This window comes from Podarcis tiliguerta, assembly GCF_965153285.1.
Source record: "Podarcis tiliguerta genome assembly, chromosome: 2".
NCBI lineage: Eukaryota > Metazoa > Chordata > Lepidosauria > Squamata > Lacertidae > Podarcis > Podarcis tiliguerta.
The window spans coordinates 65,827,950-65,846,911 of NC_139535.1; the positions used below are offsets into that span (position 1 = coordinate 65,827,950).

Sequence of the window (18,962 nt, forward strand, 5' to 3'; positions counted from 1 at the left end):
CTAGCTGCAGTGTTTAATTCTTTACTTTCTAAATCATGCTTGTCCATAAGTTACATGAACATATGCTCTATAGTTGGAAATGAAAATAACATTGGAAATATATTAGTAAAACACTTGACAACCCAAGTAGTCTTTAAAAATGAATTACAAAGGCATGCCAACAAATAAATGGTTAACAGACTTCATAGAAGCAGTCTAGAAATAATTACACTGGAGGACATACATGACCACATGAGGTTTATTGGATTTTGCAAAATGAGGTTTTTGCAAAAGGAACCACATACAAAACACCTTTTTACTATTCACCTGCTACCCCACCCTATACATCACTTTTCATAGCGGAAGTGGGCAATATGGGAAAATTCTATATTCTACCCATTAAATTTTAGACTTGATACTGATTTATCACTGTTGAAAAGTCCAGCTTGGCAAATATGAATTAAAGAAATTCAGAAACACCAGCTGAAAGGTGTTTTAATGGTTAAGTCTATCAGCTTTCTGAAACTATTAGTTGGGAATGATGAAAACTTCAAAGCATTTTGAAGGTGTGACGCAGATACGGTATTTCTGCAACAGTCACTCCTTACAGATAGAATTATTAATGCCAGCTCAATTTCAGCCCTCACTTGCAAAGCAATTGTTCTGAATCATTTGTATTACATCCATTAGCTTCAAATAGAACCGTTCAACATGTCGACAGAGATATAGTCAGACCTTAACATATACAATTAGATGCTGAGAGTTTATCGTAGTGCAAAGTCTACTGAACACAATAGAATATATCATGGCCCAATTCTAGAGAGGAAAGAAATACATGCCCAGGAAAGAACTCGGATACAAACAGGGCTTTGCTTGCTGTTTTTGCCGCAACAGTTCCTACTGCTAAAGAGTAAAGTTGGTTTTTTAAACTGAGCAGAATCATGTCTTCAGCGCGAGGAACTGCCATGGCAAACACCTCAATCCAAATGCACAGATGTCTCCAGTGCATCCATATTTACTCTAAAAATTCTTTTCTTCATGTAACAGATACAATTGGAACAATGAAACTTGGGTCAATGAATGCAGTATTAAAACTGTAACGGAGGAAAGAAGCAAAATAAGGAAAACAGCTTATTTTGATTATCCAAAACAGAAACAAAAAAGTGACCGCCTCTAAAAAGAGAAGCTACATTAGCCTCTATAATCACAGAATGATTTCAGTAACTTAGGGGATCACAGCTACATGGGTAACACCTATCGTTTACGATGGCCACTGTACCTCCAGAACATTTATTCCCATTAATTCTTAAGGTCCCAGGCAAATATCCACTCATCCTTCAGCATAAAGGGAACGATTACATAATAGCCTGATTTCTCCCAGCCTAATTTCTCACTGAATACCTAAGCCTGCTGCCAATTACTTGTCAGGGTGGCAGGTTCAGAAGTGAACCAGGGATCGCAAACACTGCACACAGCACTGAAGCAGAGCGGAGAAAGATGGGGAGGGAGAAAGGAAGGTTGGGTGTGCATGCTCTCTTAATCTGGGCTTCCTCTGAACCAGCCTTTAAATATTATAGGGTTCTTAATTTATTTTAATTTATTTTTTAGTAATAAAATCTGTTTTTAATGGTAAACAACAACTGTGATTTACTGAAGGAACTTAACTCTAAATAAATAAATAAATACGAGGGACCACCAGCTAAAACCAAGTAAAGACTTGCTTTATGGTACTGACCAATAGAACGGAATCTTTCAGAAATGAACCAATCAAGAGCATTTACCTAGAATTGCCCTAATGGTTTTGATGGAAGACGCTTCAAGTATCTGTTTCAGATGGGTTATAAAAACTTACTTGTGAGTCAGCATTCCCATGTGAAATGAACATGTAAGCAACTGTACAGACTAATAATTTGATTAAAAGTATGGTTAAAATCTGGTCTGTACTCTTACAAGTCACATTTTCCCCCTGCTACTGATAAATGTAATGATCCCTTGAATGTCCAGACAGAAGAGGCTGGACTCCACATGCAATATTCTTGCAACGGAAGATATAGGAAATAGGAAGCAGAAACCTGTGTTAGTTTACACTACAATGAACAAAAAAAAGCACTTGTCAAGTCAGAGGAATGAGCAAAACTTGTGACATTTTTAGGTACGAAAGTATAGTTACCCAAGAGAGCAGCTTTTAAATCTGCACTAATGCTGTATATTGCATTAGATCATGTAAACACAAGTAATTAAGTTTCCTAGTTAGGTAAAAAAAAAGATAACAGGCAATATCCAATGGAAGTCAGACTCAAGAGTAGGCTAACTGAAATGAAGGACTAAAATCCACTGATTTTAATGAGTCTACTTTGAGTATGATTGTTTGATATCACCCAATGAATGCTTAATGGGAACACATAAAGAAGTTGAATTTCACTGCTTCGTCTTAGCTCTTGCATTCACATCCTAAAATCAAACCTCCCTAACTACAAGAAAACAAAGAAAATACTACCCCATTTAAGGAAGACATAAAATGATGACTTATATCCGGCCTAATTCTATTGTAGAATCAATCTTGGCGCTGGCCGTATTTTGGTAAGACTATCCTGACTGCTAAAATGCATGAATTGAGGGATATAAGCTAATAAAATAGGATATTCCTATGATAAGCTTGTATTCAGAGCATTCCTTCCATGAACAGAAAGATCCATTTGGAGAAAAAACATAGACCCATCAGAGATTCCTGCTGGGAAAAGGGAGAGGGTAACAATTTTTCTGATCTCCATTTCCTCCTGTGTCACCCCCGCAAGTTCTGGAGAATCCCCAGCCCTCTGGTATAGAAGGAACACAAAAATCACCCCCCCACACACCTTTCCTCCAGCAGGAGCGTCTGATGAGTTGAGTTTTGCTCATGGAATCCTTGGATTCACCCATAAAGACTAACATAATTCTATTCAAGTAGGAGACCTCAGCTGCACTGTGCTCTCAAATCATAGAGCCAAATGGAAAGGTTACAGTTTCAGGGTGATTCCTTTTAATTGGGGTGGTGGAAAGAAAGGACACATTTCAGTTTTACAGAAAAGTGTGTCACTGGACCATTGACCAATATTTGCATCTGACCGTCCATATCTGAGATCACTCTGCACTGTACTCAAAATCTACCAATTCAGCTTCAAAGCCGGGACTTCAAAGCTCTTCCCTATCAAAGTATGTTTAAGCTGCACTGAACCAAGTATTGGATATAGGGTTAACACTGTTTATATATCCAGAGGCATGTATGAAATCAAGAGTGACGCAGTCCAGCTGAAGTATTACACCAGGTTCCACAGCTATCATGGCACTTCAGGAACCAAAAAACACAAGCAGTTCATGGCAGAAGATGAAAGTAAAGAAATAGACACAAAGGTCTGTAAAAACATCCCCCATTTTGCTGTAAGTGTCCATGGAACGACTAATCACTTCTGCAGGGATCCCAGACAGTAAAAGAGCAGCAGTCAATACCGTGGTCTTCGTTTTCTTTTCACTCTGTATAAGAAATAAAAATTACTTCGTTTTTCACAGCTTTCATCTTTAAGCACCATATCAGAGCTTTAATACATTTATTTGTATTAGGTATTTTATGGTTTTATATCTTGATTTTATTCTGTGAACTGCCCTGAGACCCCCAGGGTATAGGGAGGTATATAAATTCAATTAATTAATAATAATAATAATTAATAATAATACATTTCATAAGGTTACCTAATATTCTACCATACACCTCTCAAAGTGCATTTAAAAAAGCATCTCAAAGGTATTTTCCTGTAATCTTGGTTGCTTGTTTCTATTATGATGAGCTCTTTCTGTTCACAAATAGCAGCTGGTGCTATTCTCTTACATTCATCAGGCAAGGGCAGAGGCTACAGTGATGAAGTAATGACTTTGGGACCTGGAAACGGTGTTATCACACTGGAAATTGTTCCTTTCTTCAAAGTTCCATTACATTTGCTTGCCAGTTGTCTATACTAAAAGGGATTTTTGTCCACTAATTGTTACTTAATAAGTCCCTTGTCATCCACATTTGGTAATTCTCATGTTTCACTCAATACAACTGTCACAAAAACAATGATGACAGCAAAGGAAAGTTAGCTGAAAATGTCACCAGCTTGAAAGAAAAGTAAGATATTTGATCAATACACTAAAAGGTGAGAAGACGACATGAGGCTGTGCGCCAATCCCTGGGCAAAAATGTAAAGCAAAGGGGACAGAAACCTCATGCCCAGGGTCTCAAATTCAAGGCCTTTAAAATTCTGCAAGGCCTTTAAATTCACCCCTCATGAGTCATGATCTGTGCCCTCCCTCAAGCACTTCTGCCTAGCTAGGACTACAATGATGCACCTCGCTTGCCTGGATGGAAGATAGAGAGAGGTTTGTGTAATTAGAAACATCTGGCTGTTATGTGTGGCTGGAATGTCACCTTCCCTACAAAGGTACATGCCACGTCTGTTTCTCTGCCCACTTTTGGCATCTGGAAGGCTGCCAACACAGGAATGCGGTGCTCAGGCTAAAAAGGGTTCCCTGCCCCTGATATAAATCAAGAAAGCCAACATCTCCCACAAAAGTTATTCAAAAGTAATCTGCAGAAAAGTGATTAGTTCACTGGATTCACAGTCACAAAACATGGTGGGGGAGAGACAACGCTCAAGTAAACATTGTGCTTTTCTTTTACAAACCATCTGCAATCCTACATACACCAACAGAAATGTGACCTATTCAATCAAGGGGAATTTTCTTCCCAGTTAGAATTCAGATGATCACTCTGTCACATAAATATTATTGCCAATGCCGTAAGAAAATCTCAAGATGAAAATACATGGCCTATGCTACAAAAAGCCTCTGAGAAATCTGCCACAATATGTGGCCTGGTCAGTGTTAGAAACTGGGATATGAAAGCTAGGAGCTAAATGGCACCTTAAATCTAGGTTATGGGCACAACAATGGAATGTCTAGGCATGCTTTTTTATAACAATACAAATATTATGTTCATTTTTCACATGGTCTAGTCCTTCCCCTGCCCATCCCCTTAATAGTCTTAAGAGGGTCTCTTCTCTAGTCTTCAGAGAGTAGCTGGAAGTGGGGAGGCAGAAAAAGGTCCTCCTTTCCTTCAACTCTGCAGTTTTAATCTGAAATTTTAGGAGCAATATTGTGCCCAGAGCTCAGAAAACTGCTCACGCTAATGAAATTCCCTGTCGCAATATGCACCTAAAAGAATGGGAGTTTGGTACCCTGGACCTGAAGTCTGACAAAGTCTATTTTACAATAACGATGCCACCAAGCTTATAGATGGTGACTTCCAGGTAAGGGCAAGATCAACAGGTTAGCCCATTTTACAGAGCATTCCTGTATTTTTCTATTCAGAAGTAAGCTGCATGGAGTTCAGAGAGTGGCTCCCAGGTAAGCGTGCCTAGAATCACAGTCCAAAACACGTTTACTCAGAAATAAGGTATTCTAAAGTTGAATGTAACTTACACCCATGAAGATGCTCAGTACTGAAGAGTTTATGCATTGTCTCTGTAGCTGACTACTCTCAAGTATTCAAAATGTATATACACAAAATGCAAACAATTGCTGATAAACCTAAATTAGCATTGTTTTGTCATTACAGTGGTGCCTTGCAAGGTGAAATTAATTCATTCCGCGAGTCTCTTCGTCTAGCGGTTTTTTCGTCTTGCGAAGCAACCCTATTAGCGACTTAGCGGTTTAGCGCTATTAGCAGTTTAGCGGCTATTAAAGGCTTAAGGGATTAGCGGATTAGCTGCTAAAAGGCTATTAGCGGTTTAGTGGCTTAGAAAAAGGGGGTGGGGAGCAAAAAAAAATCTCAAGACTCACAAGACATTTTCGTCTTGCGAAGCAAGCCCATAGGGAAATTCGTCCTGCGAAGCCCATCGAAAAACGGAAAACCCTTTCGTCTAGTGGGTTTTCCGTCTTGCAAGGCATTCGTCTTGTGGGGCACCACTGTATCTGCTATTCTGCATAAAAGCTAAAAAAATTCTAACACAGAGCTTTCTCTGTCAAATCTTATTTTAAGTTTTGATTAAGTTTTGACATTTTGATAATCCATTTCTCCTGAAAAAAGGTCTTACCTTTGGGAAATACTTTGACAACCCCATGTATGCAAGCTGTAAGGTAAGAAATGGAGCAAATATTGACTGTGGGGGGAAAAAACAAAGAAGTTAAATGAAACAAAGTAGTAACAAGAAATTCACTTTGCTACATTATTTCAAGGAAATAGTCTACGAAGTGTTTCAACCAATTGATTGGAAAATATAGAGAAGATAACCAAATTTCAAAGCACCACTGTCAAAACAGACTGAATTTATATTTAAGGAAGATCCAGAGAAGTCACTAACATATATCTAACGTACTGGTACAGACCAGTTAGAGTGCTATAGTAATGTCTAGGAAGATGTGCATTCAAAAAGTCCCCAAGGAAAACTTTCATATGAATCATTCAGTAAATAATCATCCTTGCACATAATTAAACAATAACATTCAAATTTACTTTTGAATAATTTTAAGCCACTTGATAGTAGCAATGATTAGGCATTGCACTTTATATAGTTAGGAAATGCTTTTCTGCTGATTATCCAGTTCCCATAAAAACGAGCCTGGGAATCTCGAAATCTTTGAATTGTTTTGTATGATTTTTGACAGATGATTAAGTAACTTAAGAAAGCAGTCTTCTTCATTTTTGATGTCTAGGAATTTGTGTCCATATCTTGCCAACTTGACCTCAGTCCTAAAATCAGATGGCTACATCTTCCTTAAGGGTTCTGATGGCAAGAAAACTTTAGCCCAATTGCTTTGGACAGGCTGCTTCATTAGCTCACAACAGGATTAAGACAAGGCGAAACCTAGGCATATTTTGTAGTTAAGCTTCATGCATAAGGCCACGTTTGTTCCACTATTAAATGTTATCACTGGCTAGTAAATTGTCAGCTGTGTTTTAGCACCATTTGCATAGACTGGAACAGTACTTGGCACAGCCTGAAAAGCAAACAACACTGCTGGCAGTCCTGGGCTTCCAGGGCTACCCATAGCTTAATTATTGTCAATACAGAAGAGCACCAAGGTACAGTAATTTCTTGATGCTTTTGCTAGGCCAGGGCTTACAATTTCTTGTGGTTCTGATCCTCTTGCCAAACACCATGTGTCTTAAAATAATCACTGCTCAATCATCACTACTTAGGACAAGCCACTGTTGAAGAGTGGACAGAATTATGGATTTGGGCCTAAATCCAAATCTCTACTTAGCTATGAACTTGATGGGTGGGCTTAGGGAAAGTTATTACTTTTCTCAGCATAAATTCCTTATCTGCCAAATGCAAATTCCACTGTCAAACTTTCTGGGCTAATCGGTAAGGCAACCAGGTCAAATAAACAAGAAGTACTAAGTTACTAAGACTTTTCTTTACTCACCAAGTATTTGCAGACAAAAGCTCTAACTCCAATGGCAAGTAGAGCACACCCCACTAATCTAAAAATGCGGAAGGAATCAAATTCCTCCACTACATTTCCATTTTCCTGGCTTGGCTTCTCACTGATAAGTTGGTTTCTTAACTTCATCGCTTCATCAAACCTCGAGAGATACTGGTCTAACCCGTGGCGAGGTGCTCTCTGCGGAACCTCCATCAGATCCCCTCTGCTGCGCTGTCGGAGCTCGCCAGTGCCATCATTTCCAACCTCGGGAGTTATGCTAAACAAGTCCTTTTTCTCTCCCTTGTGCTCTATTGCACTGCTTGCATGGTCGGCTGTTCCTGCCAAACTGCAAACAGTGTCACCTAGGACAACCCGTTTGGAAACAGGAGTGGGAAGGGTGCTTGGCTTATCTTGTTCCAGCTGAAGTTTTGATTCTGAATGGCTGTCATCATCTAAAGAGGAGGCAAAAAAGAAAGGAGTCACTATGCTAAATATTGTAGGTTACCCTACAAGACCTAGGCTAGTAGTCTTCCATGTTTTCAAACCTGGGACCCACTTTAAACCAAAACACACATCTGGAGAACATTTTCTTCTTATTACTTTTTTTTACCATATATATATTTTTTACCATATATTTGTACAGTGGTAGGGCTGCTGTTGTGACCATCTCAGATCAGGTCATAAACTGGTAGTGGATCCCTACAGACTAAGGTCCTAGGCCATGTAGCTGTGGAACTAAGCACTGTAAGGAAAACAGGGGTCAAAGAAGAATGGCATATATTTTTCACATTGAGCTTAATGACACTCCCCCTTCCTGCCCCAGCTAAATACCTGCTGTTTCTTTCAGGTCTTTGCGTATTAAGGAACTGGCCTGTGCAGTGATCTACTGACAGATAGCCAATGATTTAGTTATTTATACTGATTGTTTTATGAGTTTGAACTACTGGTTGCTTTATGTGTTTTATTACAGTAAACTGTCCTGGAGAGTCATATGGCAAAGGGGTAGGGCATACTTTTATTAAATAAATAAAAATAAAGCATAATGCCATTTCAAAAAGATACTAAGAGTTGGTGCCTTTTCCCTTGCATACCTCAGCCTACAAAACAGCTCCCTTCAAAAGGACACAGGACAAGTTACTTGCTGGCTTTTGAAAGAAACACAAGGACTAGTCGTTCAGTGGTAATTTTAAAAAAGATTGCGCTGCTTGTGTTTTATTGCTGGTTTAATTTTCATACTATGTGGACAGCAGAATTTTTTAAAAAGTCAGATAGAAGCAACTTTCACAATCAGAGCTCATGTCTCCACCTAATTTGGGGGGATCTCCTCTCCCACCTTCATCCCCCTGCACTACAGCCCACTCCAACCAAAAGTATTCCCTAATCCTCAAGAGCAGATTTTCATGAAGCTAGAGTGGTTACTTCTACCAACTCCATTCCATGTGCTTTCCTCTGGTTCCATTCCAATTACAGTAGTTTATCGAGGCCAAATAACCAAATAATAAATTTTCCACACATATTTTTTCCTGAGTCAAATAGATTGATTGCAGAGAGACTTTTTGCCAAAGCTCTTTAAATAACTCATTTTGCATATAACAGTGGTTTGGAGAGAAACAAGTCATACCAAGAAGGATTTGTGACTACAAACTGTAGAAGGAAGAACAAAAGTACAAACCAGAAATGCGATCTTTACTCTTTTAAATGTGTAAACATTTCATGCCTCTTTTTTCCAAGAACTGTGACAGAATAATTAAAAACACCATTCTATAGGCTTTCCAAAACTGCTTTATAGCACACATATGAAAAGTCACAAAGCCTGCCAAGGAGAAAGCTGACCATAATGGGTTAGTTTGGACAGAACACTAACCCACAGTTTAGCGTTGCGAAAGCAAGTCTATCTTTCTCCCAGGCTCACATGCTTTCACCAAACCTCTCCCAGAGCTTTCCATTTTTTATTAGTCACAGCTTCTCATGTCATCCAAGCTCAGTCAAACTGTGTTAAGATAGTTAACCATAGTTAAGATCAGCCATAGTTCAGGGTTTGGACAGCAAACTAAACTGTGGTTAATCTAAAATGAAGTATTTGTTCCCCTTAGTGTTGGCCAGGAAGAAGTGAAGGAAGGAGGGCATGTTTGTGGGGAGGAAGCAGTGCTAAACCCTCATTTAGCACAGGGGTGGCTGCCCCCCCGCCGTCAGCTTTGGTTTCCCCTAAAAAAAGCTCAACTTAAAAAAAAAGTGGGTGTTCCTGCAACTCTTTTTCTAGAAAAAAAAATACTGGTAAAGGTGCTACAATGATAGAAAGCTCTAAACCTGATGGGAATGAAAATCACCCTCTCCCTGGCCTTCAGACCAATACTTTGATGACCAATAATACTTGGATGATCCTTAGCTAATCTGCACAAATCAGCTGAGAGCAAAGTACACACATGCAAGTGTGCATGAGTGAGGGTATGGGGTGGCCACATCCAGTGCTGACCTGTAGCCTCTAGAGGTTTGGCCGATACTGAATGTGACCCATGGGACAAAAAAGCTTTAGCAACACCTGGTTCAGGGACTCTTAAGTGCTTCAAGTTGTCATCTTTCTTCAGAGGATTACTAGCACCCTTAAACTAGAAAGAAACAATTTCAATCTCCAATATTTCAGACACACTAGAAGGAAGAGCATGGCACCAATACATACTGTGGAATCTCAGCTCTGAAAATATTAAAGAGTACTGGAAGAACACAGAAAGAATCAAAGCACGTAAACACCTGCAAGCTCTAATGAGTTGTGATTTCCACAACTGACTTCCTCCTCTTCTTGACCAAAAAGTACTAAAAGCAGGAGCTACTGTACAGCTTCCCCACCTAAGTGTTAAGTTACATTCTCTGCTTTTAAATACAGCCAGAAGCACAGCACATTAATAAAACTATCTACATATTCAATAGGAAATCAAGGAACATGACAAAGATTCATTATGCAAGCAGTAGGCAAATCACCATGGTCTCAGTTCCACATTTAAAAATGGCAACACAAGGCAAACAAGTGTTACAAGTTATATTGTGAACTGGAAACATTATCTAAATGATACATAACAGGAGAGAGACCAGTCAGCGAGTTATACTGGTTAGGGTTAAAGGAGCAGAAAGATTCAAATTCCTGTACTCTCAAAGTTCTCTCACATAAAGCTCTTGCGCAGTCAGACGTTGCAAGCTTATTGCAAGGATACACCCACCCAGGGCTTCTTGATGGTAATAGCTGTTTTAAACTCATATGTCATCCCTAAAAACTAATAAATTGAGTGAATAAATAAGCAACAGGTGGGATAAAAATGTTTCAGAGAATAGAATTATGAAAAAAAATATTGATTTCATTCAGTAATAAGTATTGAAATGATTCAGCATGGTTTGTTGGCACTTTCGCGTCAAATGTAAGAGCGTTCAGCATTCTCCATTGCAAATGGAAGCACAAATCCTGAACGAAACACACTTTAGTTTATAAATTGTGCATGATCTGTTCTTCCCAAAGGACGTAGAGGCAGGTGTGACCATTTTCAATGCTGAAACAGACATCCTTGGATCGCATGAAAGAACTTGATTTATCTTCAAACAAAGCACCTTTACTGAAAAGGAGAGTAGGGGGGAAGCACCTCAAATAAGACGAATGCGATATATCGCTCGGCGAGGAGGGGCAGCGTCATTTTGAGCGATCAGATTAGTTTGTTAATATACGGACTATGTTATCCCATTGTTCGGGAAGGAGAGGAGGACGTGAGGGGGAAAGAGAGGCGCGCGTTGAGCTCCCACCCCCGGCAAGGAAGGAAGGAGGTCGTTCATAAGCGCCCTGGCAAGGCAGGGGATGCCCAGCGCAGTCAAAAGCCGCCCCCCCCAAAGCCACGCCCCGTCCTCACCCGCCTTTGGCCGGTGGAAGCCCATGATCCGGTTGATCCGATCCTCCGAGTTCATCAGCAGTTTCCTCCGGCGAATCTCGGCCCGGCGCTGAGAGGCCGTGAGTGCGGGGGCCGTGGCCGAAGTCGTCTTAGGACCCTCATGGCCGCCGCCGTTTCCTTCCAGAGGCTCCGTCTCCATCCCTAGCAGCACAGAGGCGGCGGCGGCAGCAGCAGCAGCGAAAAGCCCTCGAGCTTCCTCTCCGCAGCAGGCACACAATGGGGAACGGCCAGGCCCCAACTGACAACCCTTCGCTAACGCGCATGCGCCGCCGGCGCCGCCATTTTAGGTACCGCCTCCAGCCGGTGGCACGAGCGGCGCCATCTTGGATGCGGGTTGTGGGGACAGGCTTTTACTTGTAACCGCGAGAGCTTACGGCAAACCCCCTCGACGGGCTCGTAACCTGAGGCTGTTTTCGCTGGAGGATGGCGCCCTTCGCAAAGATGGCGAAAGCAGCCTCGCGAAGAAGTGCTTGCGCATGCGCGCTGGAGGGAGAGGCATTGATAGCGCCGGGGCGGGGATGAGGAGTATGCAATGACCTCATACAGCAAGGGTGGGTGGGTGTCACAATCGCTCCACGCTGTAGCATTTGTCCTAATGCAGGAGATGGTGGCATCTTCAAACCTGACTCTACAAATGTATTTGGGGGAGTGACACAGAAAAATACGACAGTTACTAGAGGAAATGTAGTCTGCAAATCCTATGCACTTGGGAGTAAGCACCAGAGGTCCACAATCGGATTTACTTTTGGAGTTAACATTTATTAGCTCAGCATCCAAGCTGAATAGCCTGCTCTCAATTTATGAACGAACAACTACCAACAGCTATTGTATATCGATTTTTACTTTTGCCTTTCTCATATTGAAACACAAATTTTAGTGTTTATTTTCTTCGTTTTTTAAACAGCCTTTTGTTTTCTTTCAAGAAAAATCACCAGGCACCCATTTTGCTCCTTTAAAACTAATATTCCCTTTTAATAAATTTTGAGCAACGTGCACCTTTATCTGAGGAAATACAGATAACTTGCCCATATTTTAAGGGTTTGTCTCATTCAGATCCCGTTTTCATAGCTCTTAGCTTTTTTATTTGGTCTTCGAGAAAATGCCTGCTAATCATAGCACATCTCTCATGGAAGCTTGTGGTCTTTTATGGAAACATATATTAAACAGAGCAGTAAGTACACACATACAAGGTTTTGTCTCCCTCTCCTATCACGGGTGTCTAAAAACACCTGGATGTCTGGGGGACTTCTCCAAGATAAAAGCAGGAAGAGCTGTATTTAGTTAAGGAATCTAAGATTGTTCCAAGGCTCAAAGTGTAAACTGACTCAGCTATGCAATGCATATAAAGAGATTTCTCATGCACAAAATTACAAAATATACATTAATCTCTTTACTCTTTCACAACCCTAACAAAATCTAAAGCAGACTCTCCAGAATTTGACATGTGAAATCATAAACATTAGCACTTAAAATATAATAAAGTGTTCCTTACTATGGAGTGTTAAAAATGACACTGTTAGAATTAAACCATGCTTTCTGACATCTTGTTTGGAGTTCCAAACCTAAGAGCTGTTTTGCAGATAGACAAAGTCCTCTGATGGTGAGAGCTGTTTGACAGTGGAACAGACTACCTGGGAAGGTGGTAGACCAAAACCTCAAATGTTGGATGGCCATCTGTCAGGAATTCTTTAGCAGTGATTCCTGCATTGCAGGGAGCTGGACTCAATGACCCTTTGTGTCCCTTCCAACTCTACAATTCTATACAGCTGTACCTCGGTTTAAGAACAGCCCTGTTTATGAACTATTCAGTTTATGAACTCCGCAAAACCAGAAGTAGTGTCCCAGTTTGCGAACTTTACCTCAGCTAAGAACGGAATCCGAACAGTGGAAGGGCCTCATTAGGGAAAGCACGCCTTGGTTTAAAAACGGACTTCTGGAACGGATTACGTGCGTAAACCGAGGTACCACTGTACTAATAAACTTACTACAGCATCAGTCTTCCTAGTACTGTTAGGAGAAATATTTTTCTATGGTTCATATTCTCCCTCCTCAGGCAGAACCATGAATTCCCTCTGCTTACAAAAAGACTAGCACATACACATTTACAGGAACACTTAACTACAACAGTGAAGTCATTTACAGACAGTGTCGTCATATGGATAAAAGAAAAAAGTATAGCAAGTGAGATCATTTCTAATAACTTAGAAGTTAAAATATTAGTTCCCATTTCAAAACCCTACTGTTGCAATAAAACATGTCACACTTAGCCACCTCTTTGGTGGCTTAAATTTGTTTTGTCACACCTTTGTAATTGCAATATTTTGATTTAGAGATCACCATATTTTTGTCTGAATATAAAAGGGACCTCACCATTCTTACTTGAATTCTTGAAGGGTGATTTTAGAAGTTCTAAAGCCTTGACAAGTAATTTGAGAAAGTGGCTGTGTCATTGTGTAAATGTGTTCCAAAGATAACACAAAAAGACATACTCAGGCACCTTCCATTTACGTAATTCCATGTTTTCCCATTCTACTTTCTTTCCACTGCTCTTTAGATCCTCAAAACCAATTAGGGGTTCTTTTTGTTTGCTGCACTCACCACCCCCACCAGCAATCTCTGCATAAACACACAAGTCTTCTACTCACACTTCTATGGTTACACAAGTAAGGAATGCTGTCCCATTCTGCTATACTATTATAGACTGGTTGTTTCCTAAATGTAGAAATCCTTACAGCTAGAGGATAACATTCATAAATTGCATTAAACCCATGCTTTTCAATTAAACAAAAGACAGCAGTAGAGTTGTTATACATTATAGGCATCAAATGGGTGCCAAGGGTGTCATGACATGTCTTTTTGTGGGGGTTGTGCACACCTGATAGTTTCTGGTTGTTTTTAAAGTTTTGGTGAAATATACCTTGCCATTGTAAACGCTCTTTCCTGAGATTTTGTAAAATCCATGCACCCCCAAATCTTATGCATGTTTACATTATATTCAGTGGCTGTAATCCAAATAAGCAAGCAGAGGACTGCCGCGTTAACATTTGTACAACATATGAAGCAATTATGCTTTTACTTGCTCATTTTTTATCCTTCATTCCTCCCCTCCTTCTAAATAAGTGTTGTGCCAATGCCCATACCACCTCCTAAACAAACTTTTAGTTTTTCCTGGTGTGTGTTATATAATGAAGACATTTGCTTTTAAGCTCCTTTATGTGCACTAATGACTCTCTACTTGTAACTTTTTGTGAATAGGGTGGTAGGCAGTATCCTCGTGGGTACACTAAGTCCAACTAAGGCATCTGGAGCACTGGATCAGTTTAGATTATTGCAACCTAAGGGTGTGGGCAAGCTGCTTAGAGGTGTAGCTGACCACAGGTCTCATTGTCCCTTGCTGATTCTGGCTTCTTAGAGCTAGCTGCAGGGAGTTGATTAGGTGGGCTCAGGAAGTGATTAATTCTTCAATAGAGAGTGAGGAGTACCCCCTGTCATAGAGGAGGCAGTGATGCATCTCCTCAAGAAAACCTACTTGGTTCCAGAAGTGTTAATCTATTGCCCAATGGTGAATATTTCCTTTTGGGGCAAGGTAATCAGGAAGGTGGTGGCAGTCCAGCTTCAGGCATACAATGGTACCTCGGGTTACAGATGCTTCAGTTTATAGACGCTTCAGGTTACAGACTCTGCTAACCCAGAAATAGTACCTCAGGTTAAGAACTTTGCTTCAGGATGAGAACAGAAATCGCATGGTGGTTGTGCAGAGGCAGTGGGAGGCCCCATTAGCTAAAGTGGTGCTTCAGGTTAAGAACAGTTTCAGGTTAAGAATGGACCTTCAGAACGAATTAAGTACTTAACCCGAGGTACCACTGTACTTGGTAGGAAACTGATTACTTTGATCCATTCCAGTCTGGCTTCAAGCCTGGCTATGGCACTAACACTGCCAAGTTTCCTGTGGCGTCCAACTTCTGTTTGTAAAAAGGACTGATGAAGTTCTGTGTGAGCTCTTTCAATTAATTTTATTGAGTAGCCAAATTTGATAAATTAGCACAGCTAAAATAAGCATTTGCATGTGTTACAAATGACTTTATACAGGAATAAAACAGTGAAAATTACAAACTGTAAAAAGGGGAACAAGTAAAACCTTGCCTCCAATTTCAGAAGAGCATGGTTTACAATTTCACACCGAATATCAATGTCTGAGTTCAGAAAACAAGGATTAATATTACAATATTTTACACTACTTTACAAAATCAAATTTACTACGTAAGGATTTAATCTGTAACTGGTGGACAGAAGCTTTATGTCACATTTGATGGTCCCTTCACATTCTGTATGATTATATATTCTGTTAAATTAATTTTGAATAAAAATAAACCTCATCATTATTGCAAATTATGAAATTACAGAAATGTAAAGGCTAATTAAAATGGATGGTTTTGATGCTGACTGAATTTAACATATCCATCAATCATACTAAATTGTTTAAAAATCTTAAAACTAGAAAAATAGAGAACATCTGTTGTGAACTGCCATGCTAAGATGGAAGCATCAGGGCCATTCTTGCCTAGTTAAGTTGTGACAGATCTTAAAAGAGACAGTTGTAAGTAAAAGTACAGCATAGGCAATTTTACACATGGGTCTGCCCTGCAATCCCTATTATTAAAAAAGGAGTACAACTTGAAGCAGATGTAGTTTTGTCCATCATGAGGAAAATTAGAAAATTCAATATTGCAAAAAAGAGTATGAACATTCTAAAAAGCATTCCTATCCAGACAGTATAATGTGCTCATCATCCTTTTTATTTTTGTTAAAGAGGTGGAGATTAGGGATTTATTCTTGAAATCACTTTCTCCCTCAGTTAGGCTAGTTCAGTCAAGGCCTATCATCCTGTCTGACATAAAGTGAAACCACGTTTGAAATACACACACCCCATGACACACTCTTCAAACTAAGTATTTTTGTGCACAGGAGATAGCTGGGCATGGTGCTACATTTAAGGGCTCCCACCACCCCAAGGAGTGCAGTCAAGCCTGGTGACACCAGTTATCTGTTCAAAATATTATGTGTGCAGCATAGGGAGCAGTTATTCACCCAAGGGGTGCTGGATGCATTTGTTATCCATGCACAGTACCTGTGCCTGAGCCAGAAAAATAATCTAAGCACACAATCTATGCACAAATTGTTCTTGGTATATTTTGTACACTTTTGTTTAGAAGAGTCAATGGAACTATGGTCAAAATAATAATATTCAGGTTTTGATTTCCAGTACTCACAAGCACGCACTGCATTATGATCACATGCTGAAAATGTGCATATCATTCTTGATAGCAACTTCCATAACTGAATTACTACTTTAAAAAAAGAATGACACCAGCAATAAGGAACTTCTCTTTTGCAGATTTCAACAGGTATTTTAATCCCTTTTGAAGAGGGAGATTCCCCCCCCACACCTGTAACATGAAAATAAACAATTCTATAAGCAACTTTTTATAGACCACTCTGACACACTGGATAGATTAGCAGACAATGTTGTTAGCAGTAGATAAGAGTTGGTATTCCGATTCGAAATGCTGGTTTATAAACACCACAGTTCTTTAGAGAACTTTAGTGGCTTTTTGTGCATGTAATGCTTACCCATGCCCGTCACTGAGGACATTTCAGTTAATCTTCTATAACTGAACAAAAGCAACGGTCTGAAAAAATGGCTGCAAAGTATCATTCCACAAAAGGAACACCAAGGAAGAAGTGTAATGGAAATATATTTCCGATCCACTTTTCTTGGGAGAGGAGAAGAGGTGCGAGAGAAAATAGAAATCCAAGACAACTACAAGTTGAAGTTCTACCATGGATGAAGGATGATACTAATGCTGGCTGCTTGTGTGGTAATCTACATAAAAACACTAATGCTGTTTGCCATGATTTATTTCACAGTAGTTTCCTGGGTATGAGTAAAACTAACATTTATTATTCTTGCTTATGCTATGCAGTACTTGGGATTCTTGCCTATTAAGTGGGATTTCTGAAATCTTTTCCCATTAAAGCCACAAAAATTCTTCCCTGCATTTTTTCAATTTTAAATGGCAGCATGTTAGATGCTCATCTGGATTTTAGACAAGTTACTCAACACTGTTTTTAACGTGATGATTATGGCTTAGTGTCACCATTAAGCACTCGTATTAAAAATCTTAACTGAATATAAAAATGTGACTTTATACTTAATCAAATGCAATCCATGACTTTTGATTGGACAGTCTGTTCCCCTATTTACTTTCAATTAATGAATTAAGACTTACACACATCATGTTACTATCGAAGACAAGAATCCATGGTCACCATTTTTGTAGGCGATTCAGGCCATGTGATTATAATTCTCAATGGACATAGTGCAAGTTCATGGTTCTTTCAGGTACTAGAATACTGGTGCATCTTAAAGCTTTTTAAATGAATTGTTTCATATTCATTTAAATCCAGCCAGATCCCTTCACGTTTACTCTGCCTTGTTTATCATAATCCATTTTGAAAAGCACTAGAAACCAAGTTCATTAAATATTTTGTTCACAACGTATTGTTTCATTGCTTCTTTAAAAATGTATTTTTTAAAAAATTAGTGATACATATTGTATAAATCAAGACAATATAGTTTCCCTGCAACTCAGTCTTGGGAGGTTTGAAATATAGCAGCAAAACAAAGCAGAAAAACAAAACAAAAAGTTAGAAACATACTATTTTGAACAAAAAAAAAAATCTTGTATAAAGGTTCAGCTCTTCAATATTGCCTTTATAATGCTACTTACAGTGAAACATTCTGCAGCAAATTAAAAAGGCATCCAACATGTTCAAATGGATTTTAATTGTTTGAAGTACAAGATTTGGTGGTCCTTTATTTGCTTTGTTTTTCCTTCCTTTCTGAAAATCACAGTGAGATTCTCATCAACTGCATCAGGCCAAGAACTATAGGAGCATTACAAGCACAAGTGTTCTGTATGCAGGAAGGGTCCTTTGAAAGGGGCTCATTTATTCACTTGCTGCTGAATATGCAAAAGGAACTCATAGTACGATAATGCAGATTCTGTTCTGTCTTCTATCATATTTTGCAGGAAACTTGGTTTCCATGGACTTTCATCCCTTAAAAATAAAAGCAAACAGAATTTCATGAGCGTCAACACTGTTTAATGCGTCATTCCTAGAAAATATTTACAATGTGAATTGTCTGATAAAAGCAAAATCTATTTTGTTTAACATGTCGGGAATCTACAGCATTAAAGATGCTCATGCTGTTTGCATGGGCACAAACTCTGATACATACATGGATCGGAGGAAGCAAACACTTCTTCATTCATGGCAGCACCTGGGACAGCCCTGTAGCTGTTCTTGCTATTGAAATGGAAGGGAACTACTGGCTTGTGTGGGAATTCCATGGATGCCACAAGACTGGCCATTTCAGTTAAGTACTTAGGGTCTGAGCATCCCTCCATTTGTACATCCCTTAACACTCCCCATATGCTGCCAAAGATCAGTGTTGCTACCCCTTTTTACTTTCATTGAATGTGGTCCCACTCTATATCTGCCAGAAGCAAGCAGAGAATGTTCCCCTTTTTAATAGACGGGGGGCATGCA

At 39.6% G+C, this 18,962-nt stretch overlaps 2 protein-coding genes across 4 annotated transcripts in view; both read right to left on the minus strand.

The window, feature by feature from the left end:
* Nucleotides 1–224: 224 nt before the first annotated feature.
* On the minus strand, nucleotides 225–11,852 carry CAMLG (calcium modulating ligand). Of its 2 annotated transcripts, XR_014508442.1 has the most exons (5): nucleotides 11,310–11,852; nucleotides 7,423–7,874; nucleotides 6,087–6,152; nucleotides 2,443–3,489; nucleotides 225–2,403 (listed from the first exon to the last, which is right to left on the minus strand). XR_014508442.1 is itself a non-coding variant. In XM_083428955.1 (4 exons), the coding sequence occupies exons 1-4, from the start codon at nucleotides 11,485–11,487 to the stop codon at nucleotides 3,307–3,309; spliced, it is 879 nt and encodes a 292-aa protein (XP_083285081.1). In that variant the 5' UTR covers nucleotides 11,488–11,852; the 3' UTR covers nucleotides 225–3,306. The 2 variants fall into 2 exon arrangements, 1 of the variants encoding a protein (XP_083285081.1); XM_083428955.1 differs by having other exon boundaries at nucleotides 225–3,489.
* Nucleotides 11,853–15,342: 3,490 nt separating this feature from the next.
* Nucleotides 15,343–18,962, minus strand: part of SEC24A (SEC24 homolog A, COPII coat complex component) — a 35,176-nt gene continuing 31,556 nt past the window's right edge. For both annotated transcript variants that reach the window (XM_083428786.1, XM_083428785.1), the window contains exon 23: nucleotides 15,343–18,470. In XM_083428786.1, the coding sequence (XP_083284912.1) occupies nucleotides 18,356–18,470 (115 nt within the window). In that variant the 3' untranslated portion in view covers nucleotides 15,343–18,355. The remainder of the gene's footprint in view (nucleotides 18,471–18,962) is intronic.

Excerpts from the sequence above, each read along its gene's own strand:
- CAMLG (XM_083428955.1), bottom strand. The coding sequence starts at position 11,487 with ATGGAGACGGAGCCTCTGGAAGGAAACGGCGGCGGCCATGAGGGTCCT. Across the intron at positions 7,875-11,309 it reads CTTCCACCGGCCAAAGGCGG|ATGATGACAGCCATTCAGAA; the intron begins GTGAGGACGGGG and ends CCTCCTCTTTAG. Across the intron at positions 3,490-6,086 it reads TGTCAAAGTATTTCCCAAAG|AGTGAAAAGAAAACGAAGAC; the intron begins GTAAGACCTTTT and ends TTTCTTATACAG.